Raw genomic sequence first — 13,765 nt, 5'->3', positions numbered from 1 at the left:
ATCTTTGCTCTTTCCTTTAATCTCGGCCATCTCCCATAATCAGCATGTTATTTCCGTTACAAATTTAATTGGCATACCTCAGTTATCAAGAGAAACAACGCCTCTCTCTTTGTTTTCTGTTAGTTTTAAGCGACATTTTAAACTTTTTTTTTTATCTCATAAATAAATTGTTACAACTTCAACTCATCATGTGAACTCTTTAGAGTATAATCAATTTCTTATAAGCATTCGAGTGATGTAATTTTTTATATCTATACCGATTAGTTTCATTTTGCTCATGAAACCACTTGGGGCAAGGAATATCTATCCCTACCCAATCTTAAAACAATACTTCCTATGTTAAAAAAAGAACGATACCTTTAAAAATTTGAAAGTTGAATTTTCCATTTTACCCCTTACGATAAACTTTTATAGTCAGATAAATATTATAATATGTTTAAGACCATAAATTTCAAAGCTTTACAGTCACATATACTTTATCGTATTTAAAATTACAAATTACGGTATAAAAGAGGTGGATAATCATAGGGGATGAAATACTTTAATTACGGAGTTAATGGACCTCAATAACTTTGACTCCAATTTTATATATATGTTAAACATTTCATTTCATAAAATAAATATGAATAATAGATTTCGAATGTAGTAAATCAAGAACATTATGATAAATTTTCAAATTAGATTTGTTCAGGTAGATAACAACAAAAGAAAGAAATAAAGTAGGCAATACCATGATAAATTCGAGCTCAAGGTATGACATTACCTTTAGTAAGAAACATTTTACTTCAACGTAGTCGGCCCCAAAATAGATACGAGACATCTGGAGGAAAACTCAAAAAAAAAAAAAAAGTTATTTAAAGTAAAACCAGGGGCACTTATATCACAAGATTCCTATAAATTGCAGGGCACTAACTTTTTTTACACTCAAAAAACAGTCCCAAAGGTCATCACAAACCACAAGAAAACTTAGGCAAAAACCAAGAAAACATTCTGTCTCATTCAACAACTCAAAACAAAAAATGGCTTCCAAATTGCTTCTGCTTTTCGCCTTCTTCCTCTTCTGCCTACTTGCTCATGTAAAATTTTGCACCGTTAATCACCTTATAACTCCCATATGATTTTGTTCTTAGACTAATTTTTTTTATTTGGGCAATTTTAGTCTAATTAATGTTCTTTGCTTGCAGACCTCTTCTGATATAGACATTGAAGATCACCAAACTCAGGTATTCCTTTACTCTTTTTCCATCATTTAACCAAAATTTGATACTTAACTAAAGGACATAAATTTTTTGTCCTAAAAATATGGAAAGACGTCCTAGGTAAACTATGGTTTGTGGTTAAAGTGTAACGCACAGAAGTCTCCAATTAATAGAGTGAAGCGTGTTGGAATTTCCCGTGTTGGAATTTCCCATGTTGGTTGAGAGCGTAGGTTATTGTCTTTTTATATATGATGATCTTGGATAACATTACCTAATGAGCTATTTTTGAGGTTAAGTTAGAAAGTTCAAGATTTATTTTCTTAACATAGTATTGGAGCAAGACCTATCTTTCTTCTTAGTTTTTTAATATCGGTCTCTCATGTTATATTATCCACATTCAGTTGTTCATTTTTGAGTGTACAAGATGTTAGAATGTCCCAAAATAATTGCGGAATATAGTTATTGTCTCATAGTATGATTTTGGACAACCCTCACTACATATGAACTACCTTTCAGAATTGAGTTTGACCAAGGTTTATTTTAAGATTTTTAAACTGCTAACTTCATGACTTAGTTTTAAAGGTTGAGTTTGACCTACTCTTGATAAGTGACTAAACTTTCAGTATGAATAATTTCTCGCTTAATCACCTTCTAGCTGATTTCGTATGTGCAAATATTTGTTAGGTGGTGAAAGGAGCTAACAGGAGGCTCATGGCCTATGTGGGTAAGCATCATTTTCTCAATCTATTTACATTGACAAGGAAAAGAATAAGAAGAGAAGTTAGAGTTTTAATTAGGGGTGTTAAATTGACGGATAGAATTGAGAGTCAAAATGATTTAAATTAACAAATGAGCGGGTTAGGATTATAGGCTGAAATGGGTTGCGTCAAAATGGGTCAAACAATAGGTCATTGCCTAACTCTATCAACTCTTACCAATGTTTAATATCTTTGTTTGTTTTCCTATAATTTGTTAAATTACCTAATTAATATTTTCATTATTATGACTTTATATATCAAACAGATAAAAAAATTAAAAAATATTTTGACAATGCCCTCATCGTCCAATTTGATTACATAACATCTTAACTTTTCGATGACCTGAACTGGAGGGGTCAAAATTAATTGAGTAGATAAATGGATGAATCATTACCTAGCACAAAATTTGACGGAATGAGTATCTCATATTTTTATGGGCTAATTTTGTCGGCCCTAAGTTTTAATGATTGTTTTATTAATGTTTTGGGATTAACAGATTGTGGAGGACTGTGCAAAGTGAGATGCAGCAAGCACTCAAGGCCAAACCTATGCAACAGAGCTTGTGGGACTTGCTGTATGAGGTGCAAATGTGTTCCACCAGGCACTTATGGTAACAGACACCTTTGTGGCAAGTGCTACACAGACATGACTACTCATGGAAACAAGACCAAGTGCCCTTAATTTATTAAAGCTATTATATAGTACAAACCTAGGACTTGATAATCATAGTACTATATCCTGTCTTCAATTTTCCTAAGTTTAGAATATGTGTTTTGAGATTCTGATGTAAAATGTGATGGTGGTCATCTCATACAGAGATGATTTATTTAGGTTTAAAATTTTAAGGTTAGATGTTTCAATCATCATGACTAGTCTATGCTTGTTGAATTACAGCTTATAATTCATAAGCCAAGTTTAAAGTAATGTTCTTAAATTTATACCATCAATTCAGGAGAACTGAAGTTTATAGCGGCTATTTGTTATTGAGAGTTAAAAGATTATTAATAGTCTAAAGAATGCATGTGGAGTAGTTACCTTTTTATTAAATTACACACTTACATCATATTTCAAAAATGATAGCAGGTTAGTTATTAGTTTATCGGGTTGTCAGTTAATGCTCTTAATAGAAATTTACTTGTAATTACTTTACAAGTGCTATGATGGTGTAAATAATTTTTTACTTCGTCAGGACCTAGAATATGGACATATATTTTGTTGTGATTACCCATGCGAACAATATAGATACTTTGACGTTATTTATATACAAAGCTTATACTCATCTTCTTGAGATTTTCAATGCAAACAAATTAACACCATCTAGGCTAAAATATTGCCTAGTAATGAATTTTATTTTTTTGGAAGACTAAATATGAAAGTAAACACTTAAATTGAAATAGCATGAGTATTTAATAAAATAGCAGGACCTCATGAAATTAAAAGGGTATCTATTTTATTTGGATGACCTCCAAGTCCATCTTTTTGCGCAGATCCTTTCTTCTGGGTTGGTCTTTAATTTTTATCCTTTGCTCAAGATTTTGGGTTTCAATCCCAACTCAGTAAAAAAAAAAATCATTGGATTTGCAAGGCATCTGCCGCCTTCGAAACTCTATCTTAAGGCAGAATTTTGCCTTCAAAATAAGGCAGAACTTTGCCCAAAATTGTAAAACTCTACCTTACAATTTTTTTTAAAATTTTTGACTGAGCAGGAGTTTGAGCTCAAAATCAAATAAATCTAACGAAGGACAAAAATTAAAGACTACAATTTAATGGACCAAAATTACAGACCAACCCAAAATAAGAATATTCCTGCGAGTTGCCCCACCAAGTCTACCTAGTGTTATGAATGGTGGGCCGAGCTATCAGTTTGAAGCAGGCCCAAGAACCAATAGTCGAAGTCCATCATAAAATCCGATCTTCCAATCTTCTCTTCATGGTTAACCGCCTCTTCTACATACTTTAACGCCTCGTTTCAGATCGAGCTTGATGCCTTATCCCCGATAAGCTGGTCGTATCCTGGCCGAGCATAACCTTAACATTAGAAAACCGAATATGTCCATGTCCTCAGTTTTATCCGTATATATTGCCAAATATTAAATTTTTTGTTAACATTTCTATACTTTCTTGTAGTGTGTACTTCATCTACCAGGCTAACTTTAGAGTTTAGAATGTCCACAAATTCATTAATAGCCTTGTCCGAACTACCTCCTTCACTAGCTGTTGTCTTAGCCAAAATTTTCCATTTGCTAGCATTTCTCCTAATCTCATAACTCCTCTCCCCTTCCATTACCTCTTTTAAACAAAACAATAACTCTTCTCTTCTAACAATTCCAAACTCATCCAACTTAGTCCTCACACCAATTTTCCATATTTCATCTATAAATTTAGCATCCGTCATTTGATCGGACCATTGTGGCATCGCCACCATTGGCACACCAAGGCTCAGACCTTCCAGAGTTGAATTCCATCCACAATGAGTCACGAAACAACCAATGGCTTGATTTGCCAGCGTTTCGAGCTGATTGCACCATGACACTATGAGTCCTTTCCCTTTTGTGGATTCTACGAATCCTTTAGGCAATTTGCATTTTTCGGTTTCTCTTACAACCCAAAGAAAATTCATATTGCTGCCTATCAAAGCATATGCCATTTCTTCCATCTGTTTTGGTGTGAGTGCTACCATGCTTCCGAAGGAAATGTAAATTACTGATTGAATTGGTTTTGTTTTTAGCCATTTGAGGCATTCTTCACTAAGGGGTTTCCATAGACTTGCTCCATACCCTTTGTCACCTTCAATTCTTCCATCCAAATATGAAGATGGCACCATTGGTCCAATTAACTTTGCTGGCCAAAGATTTGATACTCCTCTTGCTATCTGAAATTATTCATGCCAAATTAAAATCACAAAAGAAAAAGATCTATTACTTTGATCATTTGTTTTTTTGGTCAACCATTCGAAATTTGTAGTAATAGTTTATATACATATCTAAAATATTTATTAATTTGGCCACCGTTTGTTGTTCAATCATTCAGTATTCGAAATCCAGTTAATCTAAATGATTCAAATTTGCATCGTGTAGGTCTAAAACGCTTATCGTTTATTTCTGATGTTCAAATCCAACATATTTGATTACATTGAAGGATTCCCCATATTAAACCTCTGTAGTTGTTTGACAAATGTAAAATTAATTAGGTCCAGAAAATATATGAAAATTTGAATGTCTCACAAAAGATCTTATAAAGTGACAAAAGGTACGGGACCAATTATTAATATGCAACAAAATGTATGATGCCCCATACCAATTAATGAAGTGATCACATTATTGAAAAACGTACCTCTCCTTCTAGTTCTTGAAATGAGTTATCAAAAATCCAGTCAGCATTTTCCACATTGGAGAATTGACTCATTTTCATAGCTAAATAAGCAGGGTAACTTTCAGGATCCCTAATAAATCCAGGAACATCAAGAGGGTACAAAGAAGGTAAACCAGGCAATAACAAAGGCTCATTTTCTTCAATCCTCACTGGCAACGAAAATGTTCCTTGGTGAATATGAGCAAACACAGCACAAACCGTGGCGGAATTTGTGAAAAATGCAGCTCCATAAATTCCATGTTGTTTTGCCACATGAAGAGCCCACGGAAAGAACGAATCGTAAACTATGCAACTTATTGGATGTGTTGATTTTTTGTATTTTTTGACTAGTTGTGATAGAGTTCTCGAGCCATTTTCTTCAAACGATTTGAGAAATACATCAGCTTTTTGGGCTTGGGAGAAACCACCCTCATCAAATCCATCAGAAATTGCTTCAACTGAGATGTTTGGTGAATTAATTGACTTTACAGTGTATTTAGTTGTGGCTATGGTTGCTTTGATACCTTTTGAGGCTAAACGTTTTGAAAATTGTAGGAGTGGGTTAATGTGACCTTGGCTAGGATATGGTACAAATATGACATGTGGTTCATTTCTTCTGTATACCATTTTGGTATATATGAGACAGAGAGAGGGGAAGAGAAAAAAAAAAATCAAACACTTCAATGTGGGTGGGGGTGTATGATTTATAGAAAATGAAATGATATGCAATATATATATATAGGCTGCAATGATATGTTGTAGATAAACTATGGATCTGTAATTATGGAATGTCTAAAACAATCAATGGGAATGAAATTTGGTGGAGTGATGAGGTCATTGCTTACTTGGGTTCATGACGTTATTAGCAAATCATATGCATCGATTGTGGCCTAAATTATTAATTAACTATTTAGAAGAGTGGAGATGATGTAGGGACCGTCGACATGCGTATAGGACAACCAAGGGCATTCTTGTAATGTCAACTATTAAATGGTAAAGTCAGCCTCACCATCTCCTTTTCAAACAATTCATTGGCCATCTCTTTCTTTGTAGTTTACGTGTTCTCTTTGCAATTTCACAGTGGGCCCATTTTGTGGCTGACAACTCTTTGTTTTCAGTTTGCTTTTTTTTTTTTTGGTTAAATTTTTTCCAGTTTCCACTCCCACATTTTCAGCCCCATTGTTTACAAAGTAAAATCATAATTTTTTTATACTAGACTAGATATAGCAGCTCCTGTATTCATATATACTTTCAATACTCCAAGTTCCTTAAATTATTAATTTTTGCCCAATAAATACTGTTATGAACTTCTACTAACAAATGTATAAAAACAATTTGGAATTATTTGTTTGGTAACTTCTGTAGAAAATTTGAACAGAGAAGGCATTGGAAAAAATTGTCGCATATAATAAGCCTTTATTTTTTGTTTATTGAAGTTTTAAGGAATTTTGCAAACTCAAGAAGGCTTTTCATTAAAAAATATTATATTTAAAGGGCTCTTTATATACTTCATTTTCATTCAAATATGAATTAATAGTAATTCAATGGTGGTAAAGGAAAGTCAATTAAGTTACTCTTTTCCTTTAACTCTAACAATAATCACATGTTTACTAAAATTTTGAAATTTATCATTCCCTTATAATTGAAAAATGTAGGACAAGGTTATGGTTACTGGTTAGATTAAGTTTTGAAGTATGTTATGTGAACATATATGCTTAAAGATTGCCATAAAATGAGAAATTAGTATAACTTAAATAGATATATAGTGGATAATTTCGATATTTATATTTGTACCTATGAGGAAAAAAAATTAGTTAGTGTTCGAATTAGATGTACCAAAACTCCTCATAGGAAAATTCGCTATGACGATATTAGTGTTTTCTAAAAATTTAGCTTATCTATAGGTTGTATATACTAAAAACCTCTTGGTGCTTAGAAGAAATGGAGACCCCACTTCTTTAATGTGTTCCATTCTTTTCGTTCATGAAAAAATTTCATTATCATATGCAGAAGAAACACTTACTCAATGACTTTATTCTAGGAAAATTTACCTTGTTTGCCCATGTGGTCTAAATATTACTCGAAAAATATCTATTTAAAAAAAATACTACACTGCATACTTATTTAAATAAGATATTTACAAAATTTGGTAAGTATATGTAGTTGTATACCTTCAAGATGTGCAATTCATTATTTTGTGTACCATTAAATAGCTTGAATCAACTATTTTTATTGTATTTTGTATACATTGCTCTCCATTAAAGCCAATCATCTCTGTTTTTAATTCTATAACACTGTGTTATACAGTTTATTAAAGTATTAATGGCCAGGAAAAAATTATTTTAGTGTTTAAATAATAGATGCAACTGAAGATTAGACACAAATTAAACTAAAGATTAGACACAAATTAAACTATATCCGAATTCAAAATGTTGGGTGCCATCTAGTTCGTTGATAGTATTTACTTTGGTTAAGGTCAATTTCTGGCTACTCAAGTTCACATGTTACAGTCTATAGAATCATTGAGCATGGCATGTCACAGCCCAGTCTTTATAAAGTATTGTCGGCCTAAAATGCAACTCTATACTTTTTTATCCCATAACTTTTGTCAATACTATTTAACCAGCCTTCATTAGCCGGTTCTTCGACAAGGGTGCACAACCAGAGGCGGATCTAGAATTTGAAGGTGACGGATGTCATAATTTTTTTCAATGTACATCTTATTAGAGACGTGTATTTGGGTCGGGTCTATCTCTTTTTAGTTTATTCGGGTCAACTTAATAGGTTTTTTTTTATTTGCAAATATGAAAATTACATCTCAAAAATCAAGAAACGAACATAATTAGCATCTTAAACAAGGAATCACACTCATTAACACCCATTAACAACACAAGTAAAATCAACATTTTCACCGAGGAACTTGCATCTCTTATGTATATTAAAAAATGAATTTGCACAAGTAAAATAACATCTTCAATAAGGGAATTACACCAATCAAAATAAGAAAAATAATAGAAAAACTCTTCAATATGTAAATACGCCCCATAAGTAAATGTAGAATTAGATAAACTACAAGTTCTCAACAATAAATCATAAATTTTATGTTTTTTCTAAGCAGTGCTTACGAAGTTTCCATCACAATTTAAGTAGTAGAGTGATTTAAATTGAATTTAACAATTATAGAATAGCATAATTTTTTATAATACACTCCCTCCGTCCATTTTTCTTTGTCCATTATAATAAAATTATATGTCCACTTTTACTTGTAAGTTATATAGTTTGAAAAACCAAGACATAATTTACCATTTTATACCTATTTTACTCTTATTAGTAAGTACTCCAATTCATTTCTCATTTTATTTATTACTTATTAAGAGTGTCCCAAGTCAAATATAGACAAGTAAACATGGACGGAGAGAGTAGTAAACAAAAGAAATTATTAAAAAAAAATTGATCTCAATCCAAAATTTCCATTGAAACTCAAGTTTTTCGATTTAAATACTCACAGATTTGAGATTAAGAGAAATGCTTAATTTAAGATTTTGAAGTTTCTATTTGTGTGTTCTCCCTAAAGATCACAGATAAAATAATAGAAAAGAGGAAAGACAATATAAATAATAAAAGATAAATAGAAAATTGGGAGGGCCGAAAAGAGAATTACTGGTACAAAGGAAGTAAAAAGCGCAAAGAAAAAGGGGAATCGAAAAATGTTAAAGATATATTCAAATTTGTGTCTACCAGCCATGACAATTTTGTCTAATTTACGACTGGAGATGGCAGGATTAAATATTTAACCTAATTTTACTAAATTACAACATAAGTATATAAAAAAATTATTAATCGAGGGGGTGTCATGCCACCCCACCCCCCAAAGGTGATCCGCCCCTGTGCACAACATGTTTCTAAATGGCAAATGCACAGTATAAGGGTCCTCCATCTCACTTTTCATGAGCATGTCGATAGCCTTACAAAGTCCTAATTAAAAAGTCTATTTTTTTAATTGATATTTTTTTAATTTTTAATTGATATTTTAATGTGGAACCCACCACTCTTTGCTCCCTCTCTCTTCCTTTCTCATCCGTCTTAGCTCTCCTCTTTCCTTTGTCTTTTTTTTTTTTTTTTCTTTTTCTTTTGCTTACGTTTTCACTCTCCTTTTTCTCTCCTCTTTACTTTTTTTTTTTCTCATTTTTTGTTTTCATCAATTTTAAAACTATTTCTATTTTACACATTAGTAAACAAAATTTAGATATTCTCAATTTCATTATCTGGTTTTTCAATTTTATCTTAAAAATTTAGTTAAACTCCAAACAAGTTTAAAAGAAAGTAATTGACACTTGAAAAAAATTAATTTAATTTTAGTAGCTAAATATGAACTTAGAATACTTCTGAAAGTAATAACACTACGAAAAATTTATTAGACTTTTTTTTAACTTTTTCTTTTGGTATATATTCAATTCAAAGTTTCTACATTATGTACCCTAGAAATTCAAATTTTAAGTGTCATCAAAGTAAATCCTAAATGTAGTAGTATTAAAAGTTGGTTTAACTGATAAACTTAACCAAAAAAAATGTTATTGGATAACCGATATCGAGTTACTGGGTAATGATTTTTAACGATTTTGTAATTTTTTTGTTTGACTACCAGTTCAATTTTTTATTTTTAAATTTACATTAACGGTTAAATCGATAACCTAAGGTCTTATTAACATTATATTCTTAAGTATATTTCAGTGATATTTCTCTGTGAAAGATGTGGAAGGCCAAACCAATTGCGATTGAAGATTTTGCTGATTCAGTTTATCGGTTAAACCAATTTTTAATACTCTTAAATTTAGGATATACTTTGATGACACTTAAAATTTGGATTTCTAGGGTACAGAATGTAGAAACTTTGAATTGAATATATACTAAAAGAAAAAGTTTTTTAAAAAAAAGTCTAATAATTTTTTCGTGGTGTTATTACTTTCAGAAGTATCCTAAGTTCATATTTAGCTATTAAAATTTAATTTAATTTTTTTCAAGTGTAATTACTTTCTTTTAAAATTGTTTGGAATTTAACTGAATTTTTAAGATAAAATTGAAAACCTAGATGATGAAATTGAGAATATCTAAATTTTGTTTGCTAACGTGTAAAATAGAAATAGTTTTAAAATTGATGAAAACAAAAAATGAGAAGAAAACAAAAGTAAAGAGGAGAGAGAAAGGAGAGTGAAGAGGTAATTAAGTAAAATAAAAGAAAAAGGACAAAGGAAAGAGCAGATGTAAGACGGATGAGGAAAGAAGAGAGAGAGGGAGCAAAAAGTGGTGGGTTCCATATTAAAATATCAATTAAAATTTCCTCACACACCATGTCATGTTTGCACCTCTATCATTGTAAAAAATTTCCGCAACCAATTACGTTGTACCAAAAAGCGCTATATATGATAGGACTGATAGGTGTTCAATGACTTAACGGAAGTGAAGACCTATATAATGTGTTATCTGTTCATTTGTAAGGCTATCGACATGTGAGAGAGAAGCAAATCGCAGCTAAAAGTTTAATAAAAATGATGAACCAATAGCACATGATATTTGATTGATTTAGAATTTGAGGGACCCATTATTAGGGGTTGGCATAGTTTTGGTCAATCAAAAACCCAAATTCTTTGGATTGATATTTGGTTTGAATTTTTGAATTATGAATTGGATTTCAGATTTTTTTAAAAAATAAATTGGATTTCGGATTGAAATATAGAATTTGGTACTTCGGATTTACGAATATTCAAAAATCTAAAATTCTTATACCATATATAGCCCTGCCCATAGTATATGTGCCCCAAACTAATTAGTCAAGAGGTCCAATATTAAATTAGTATCCTACGACACTACGTATTATAATTTTAAGTCAAGTATAGAAGTTTCTACCAAATAAATATAATGTAGCTTGCAAAGCTGAAGTTTACCTCACTACTTTAAGAATAAGGAACCTATGTGACTTGATACCTTTTGACATAGTAGTGACAACTCTTTGATGAATCTATATTTGATTTCACATTATGTTAAGACATGTAACTTGATAATTTGAGTGCATCAATTTCGTTCCTAATAAGCCAATCAAAAGTCAAAATCGAAAATGCGAAATATCTGAACCGATTAATCAGAAACCGAACTTAAAAAATCCAATTCGATCCGAGCTTATTTGAATTGAATTTGGGTTGTAATTTCTTCAAGTAAAAAATCTAAAATCTAAACCTATATTTTTATATCCAATCCGATGACCCGAGCGTCCACCGCTACACCTTATAAGCCATTTTTAGAATGCAGATGAGCCAAAAGGACTTCTTCGAAATAAATATCAATACCTCTTAGACCAGAACCTCGATACATGTGATTTGCAAACATCATGAGCGCACGTAAGCAATATGATATCATGCCAACACATTATGGACCTGTTGGCCATAAAAACAATTACTTTTTTCCCATACCACTTAATTTTAGAATCAATGTTTGATAATAAAAATTTCAAATTCAACTAGAAATTATATTTTAATTTAAAAAGTACATTTAAACATGGATATATTTCAGTATTCTTTGCAAAACGTATACCCAGACATAATTTCATCTTCGATTTCAACTGCGCAAATTTCAAATAGAGTGAAAAATGTTTGAAATCTTTGGCCAAACGCCTACTAAGTTGAGGCAACGTACAGCATAAATAATATTATTGCAGCCCATAAATCTTGTATACCATTTAATTTTCTTTCAAACATAAAACACACACATAAGATCAACAAATTAAAGTTATACAAAAATGGTAGTGATCAAAAGAAATGAGCCTCATGTAGTCATGTGATATTTGCACCATATCCTAGCCAAGTCACATTAACGCACTTCTCCAATTTGCAAAACGTTTAGCCTCAAAAAGGTGTCAAATCAACCATAGCCGCAACTAAATACTGTAAAGTCAATTCATTCACGACGGTGGTTTCTCCCAAGTCTAAAAAGTAGATGTATTCCTTAATTTTTGACGCTGAATATAAATTTATATATAAAAAAATATTAAAATTATAATATTTAATGCTCAGAATCTTAAAAGATTAAATTCATAAAATTTGAATCCTGAATTATTAGTATTTTTTTGTTTTTGGGATTCGCCTCTGCTTGCAGATAAACTCCACGGAAAAGGATATGTAATTAAGGAATGGCTAAAACAGTAAGGTAATGAAATCTGGAAGAGTGACGTCATTTCTTACGGGGTACGTGACGTCATTAGCAAATCATACCCATTGATTGTGGCCTAAATTCGTTGACATTTACTCTGGTTAACCTCAATTTCTGGCTAGGCACGTTTACATGTTGAGTCTTTTGAATCATTGAGCATGACATGTCCCATTGCATATCAAGTATTGCCGGCTTTAACACGCATGAATTTGTCTTTTGAACTCCACAACATTGAGCCCCAAAAAACACGCACGTAATTATTTGAGTTATATCTTATAAAATTCTTTACTTTTTTATCATTATGCTGTAAGATTCGTATAAGATGTCATGTTCATCTTATCTTCAGAAATTTACCAATCTGAAAGTCTGTATGTACTCTATACTATTTGACCGACCTGCCCTCATCAACCCGTTCTTCGATGAAGTCTACAACATGTTTCTAAATTGCAATTATTATATCAAGATCCCACCATCTCACTTTTCATGAAGCATGTCGGTAGCCTTATACATGAATAGGTAACGCGTTATAAAAGTCTTTACTTGCGTTCGGTCCTTGAACACCTCAATCCTATATATATATATAGCAAAGTTGTATATTCAAGTTTTGAACTATGAGAGAAAGTTGAAAATAATAATTCAACGTTGTACAGGCATGAGACAACTTTATTACGTAACTTATTAAAATCCTAAGCAAAGAGTCTCATTTTTTTATAATTGATTGACCCTTCTCCATTCAAAATTTCAAATTGATGAGCAAATTTTAACTTTTGAATGCAAAAAGTCAAATCAATTATAAGAAATTGAGCCCCTTTACTTGGACTTTTAATCAAAGTAATAAAGTTGCCAATACACGTTAGCAAAGTTGCATATTCAAGTTTTGAACTACAGAGAAAGTTGAAAATAATAATTCAACGTTGTAAAGGTATGAGACAATTTTATTACGTAGCTTATCAAAGTCCTAAGTAAAAAGTCTCGTTTTTTTTTTAATAATTGATTGACCCTTCTGCATTCAAAATTTCAAATTGATGATGAAATTTTAACTTTTGAACGCAAAAAGTCAAAGAGCCCGTTTGGATTGGCTTATAAATTGCTTATAAGCTGTTTTCAGTTTTTTTGAGTGTTTGGCTGGCCAGTTTAAAGTCATTTTGTGCTTAAAATAAGCTCAAAAAAATAATTGGGCCCGTTTGACTTAGCTTATCTAAAGCAGCTTATAAGCTGAAAACAGCTTATAAGCCAAAAAAAATTAATTAGACTATC

The 13,765-nt window shown here is 31.4% G+C and overlaps 2 protein-coding genes across 2 annotated transcripts; one reads left to right on the top strand and one right to left on the bottom strand.

The window, feature by feature from the left end:
- Nucleotides 1-916: 916 nt before the first annotated feature.
- LOC132641418 (gibberellin-regulated protein 3-like) lies at nucleotides 917-2,933 on the top strand. The gene is made up of 4 exons (XM_060358407.1): nucleotides 917-1,076; nucleotides 1,185-1,223; nucleotides 1,884-1,923; nucleotides 2,454-2,933. The coding sequence occupies exons 1-4, from the start codon at nucleotides 1,020-1,022 to the stop codon at nucleotides 2,636-2,638; spliced, it is 321 nt and encodes a 106-aa protein (XP_060214390.1). The 5' UTR covers nucleotides 917-1,019; the 3' UTR covers nucleotides 2,639-2,933.
- Nucleotides 2,934-3,514: 581 nt separating this feature from the next.
- Nucleotides 3,515-6,027, bottom strand: LOC132641416 (UDP-glycosyltransferase 74B1-like). Its single transcript, XM_060358406.1, has 2 exons — nucleotides 5,291-6,027; nucleotides 3,515-4,829 (listed from the first exon to the last, which is right to left on the bottom strand). Exons 1-2 carry the CDS (start codon nucleotides 5,933-5,935, stop codon nucleotides 3,993-3,995), a joined length of 1,482 nt encoding a protein of 493 aa, XP_060214389.1. The 5' UTR covers nucleotides 5,936-6,027; the 3' UTR covers nucleotides 3,515-3,992.
- Nucleotides 6,028-13,765: the final 7,738 nt, after the last annotated feature.

Source organism: Lycium barbarum, chromosome 5, assembly GCF_019175385.1.
Source record: "Lycium barbarum isolate Lr01 chromosome 5, ASM1917538v2, whole genome shotgun sequence".
Taxonomy (NCBI): domain Eukaryota; kingdom Viridiplantae; phylum Streptophyta; class Magnoliopsida; order Solanales; family Solanaceae; genus Lycium; species Lycium barbarum.
The sequence above is the reverse complement of the archived record's forward strand: the minus strand, read 5'-3'. Positions and strand labels throughout refer to the sequence as shown.

Excerpts from the sequence above, each read along its gene's own strand:
- LOC132641418 (XM_060358407.1), top strand. The coding sequence starts at position 1,020 with ATGGCTTCCAAATTGCTTCTGCTTTTCGCCTTCTTCCTCTTCTGCCTA. Across the intron at positions 1,224-1,883 it reads TTGAAGATCACCAAACTCAG|GTGGTGAAAGGAGCTAACAG; the intron begins GTATTCCTTTAC and ends AATATTTGTTAG. Across the intron at positions 1,924-2,453 it reads GAGGCTCATGGCCTATGTGG|ATTGTGGAGGACTGTGCAAA; the intron begins GTAAGCATCATT and ends TGGGATTAACAG.
- LOC132641416 (XM_060358406.1), bottom strand. The coding sequence starts at position 5,935 with ATGGTATACAGAAGAAATGAACCACATGTCATATTTGTACCATATCCT. Across the intron at positions 4,830-5,290 it reads TTCAAGAACTAGAAGGAGAG|ATAGCAAGAGGAGTATCAAA; the intron begins GTACGTTTTTCA and ends GAATAATTTCAG.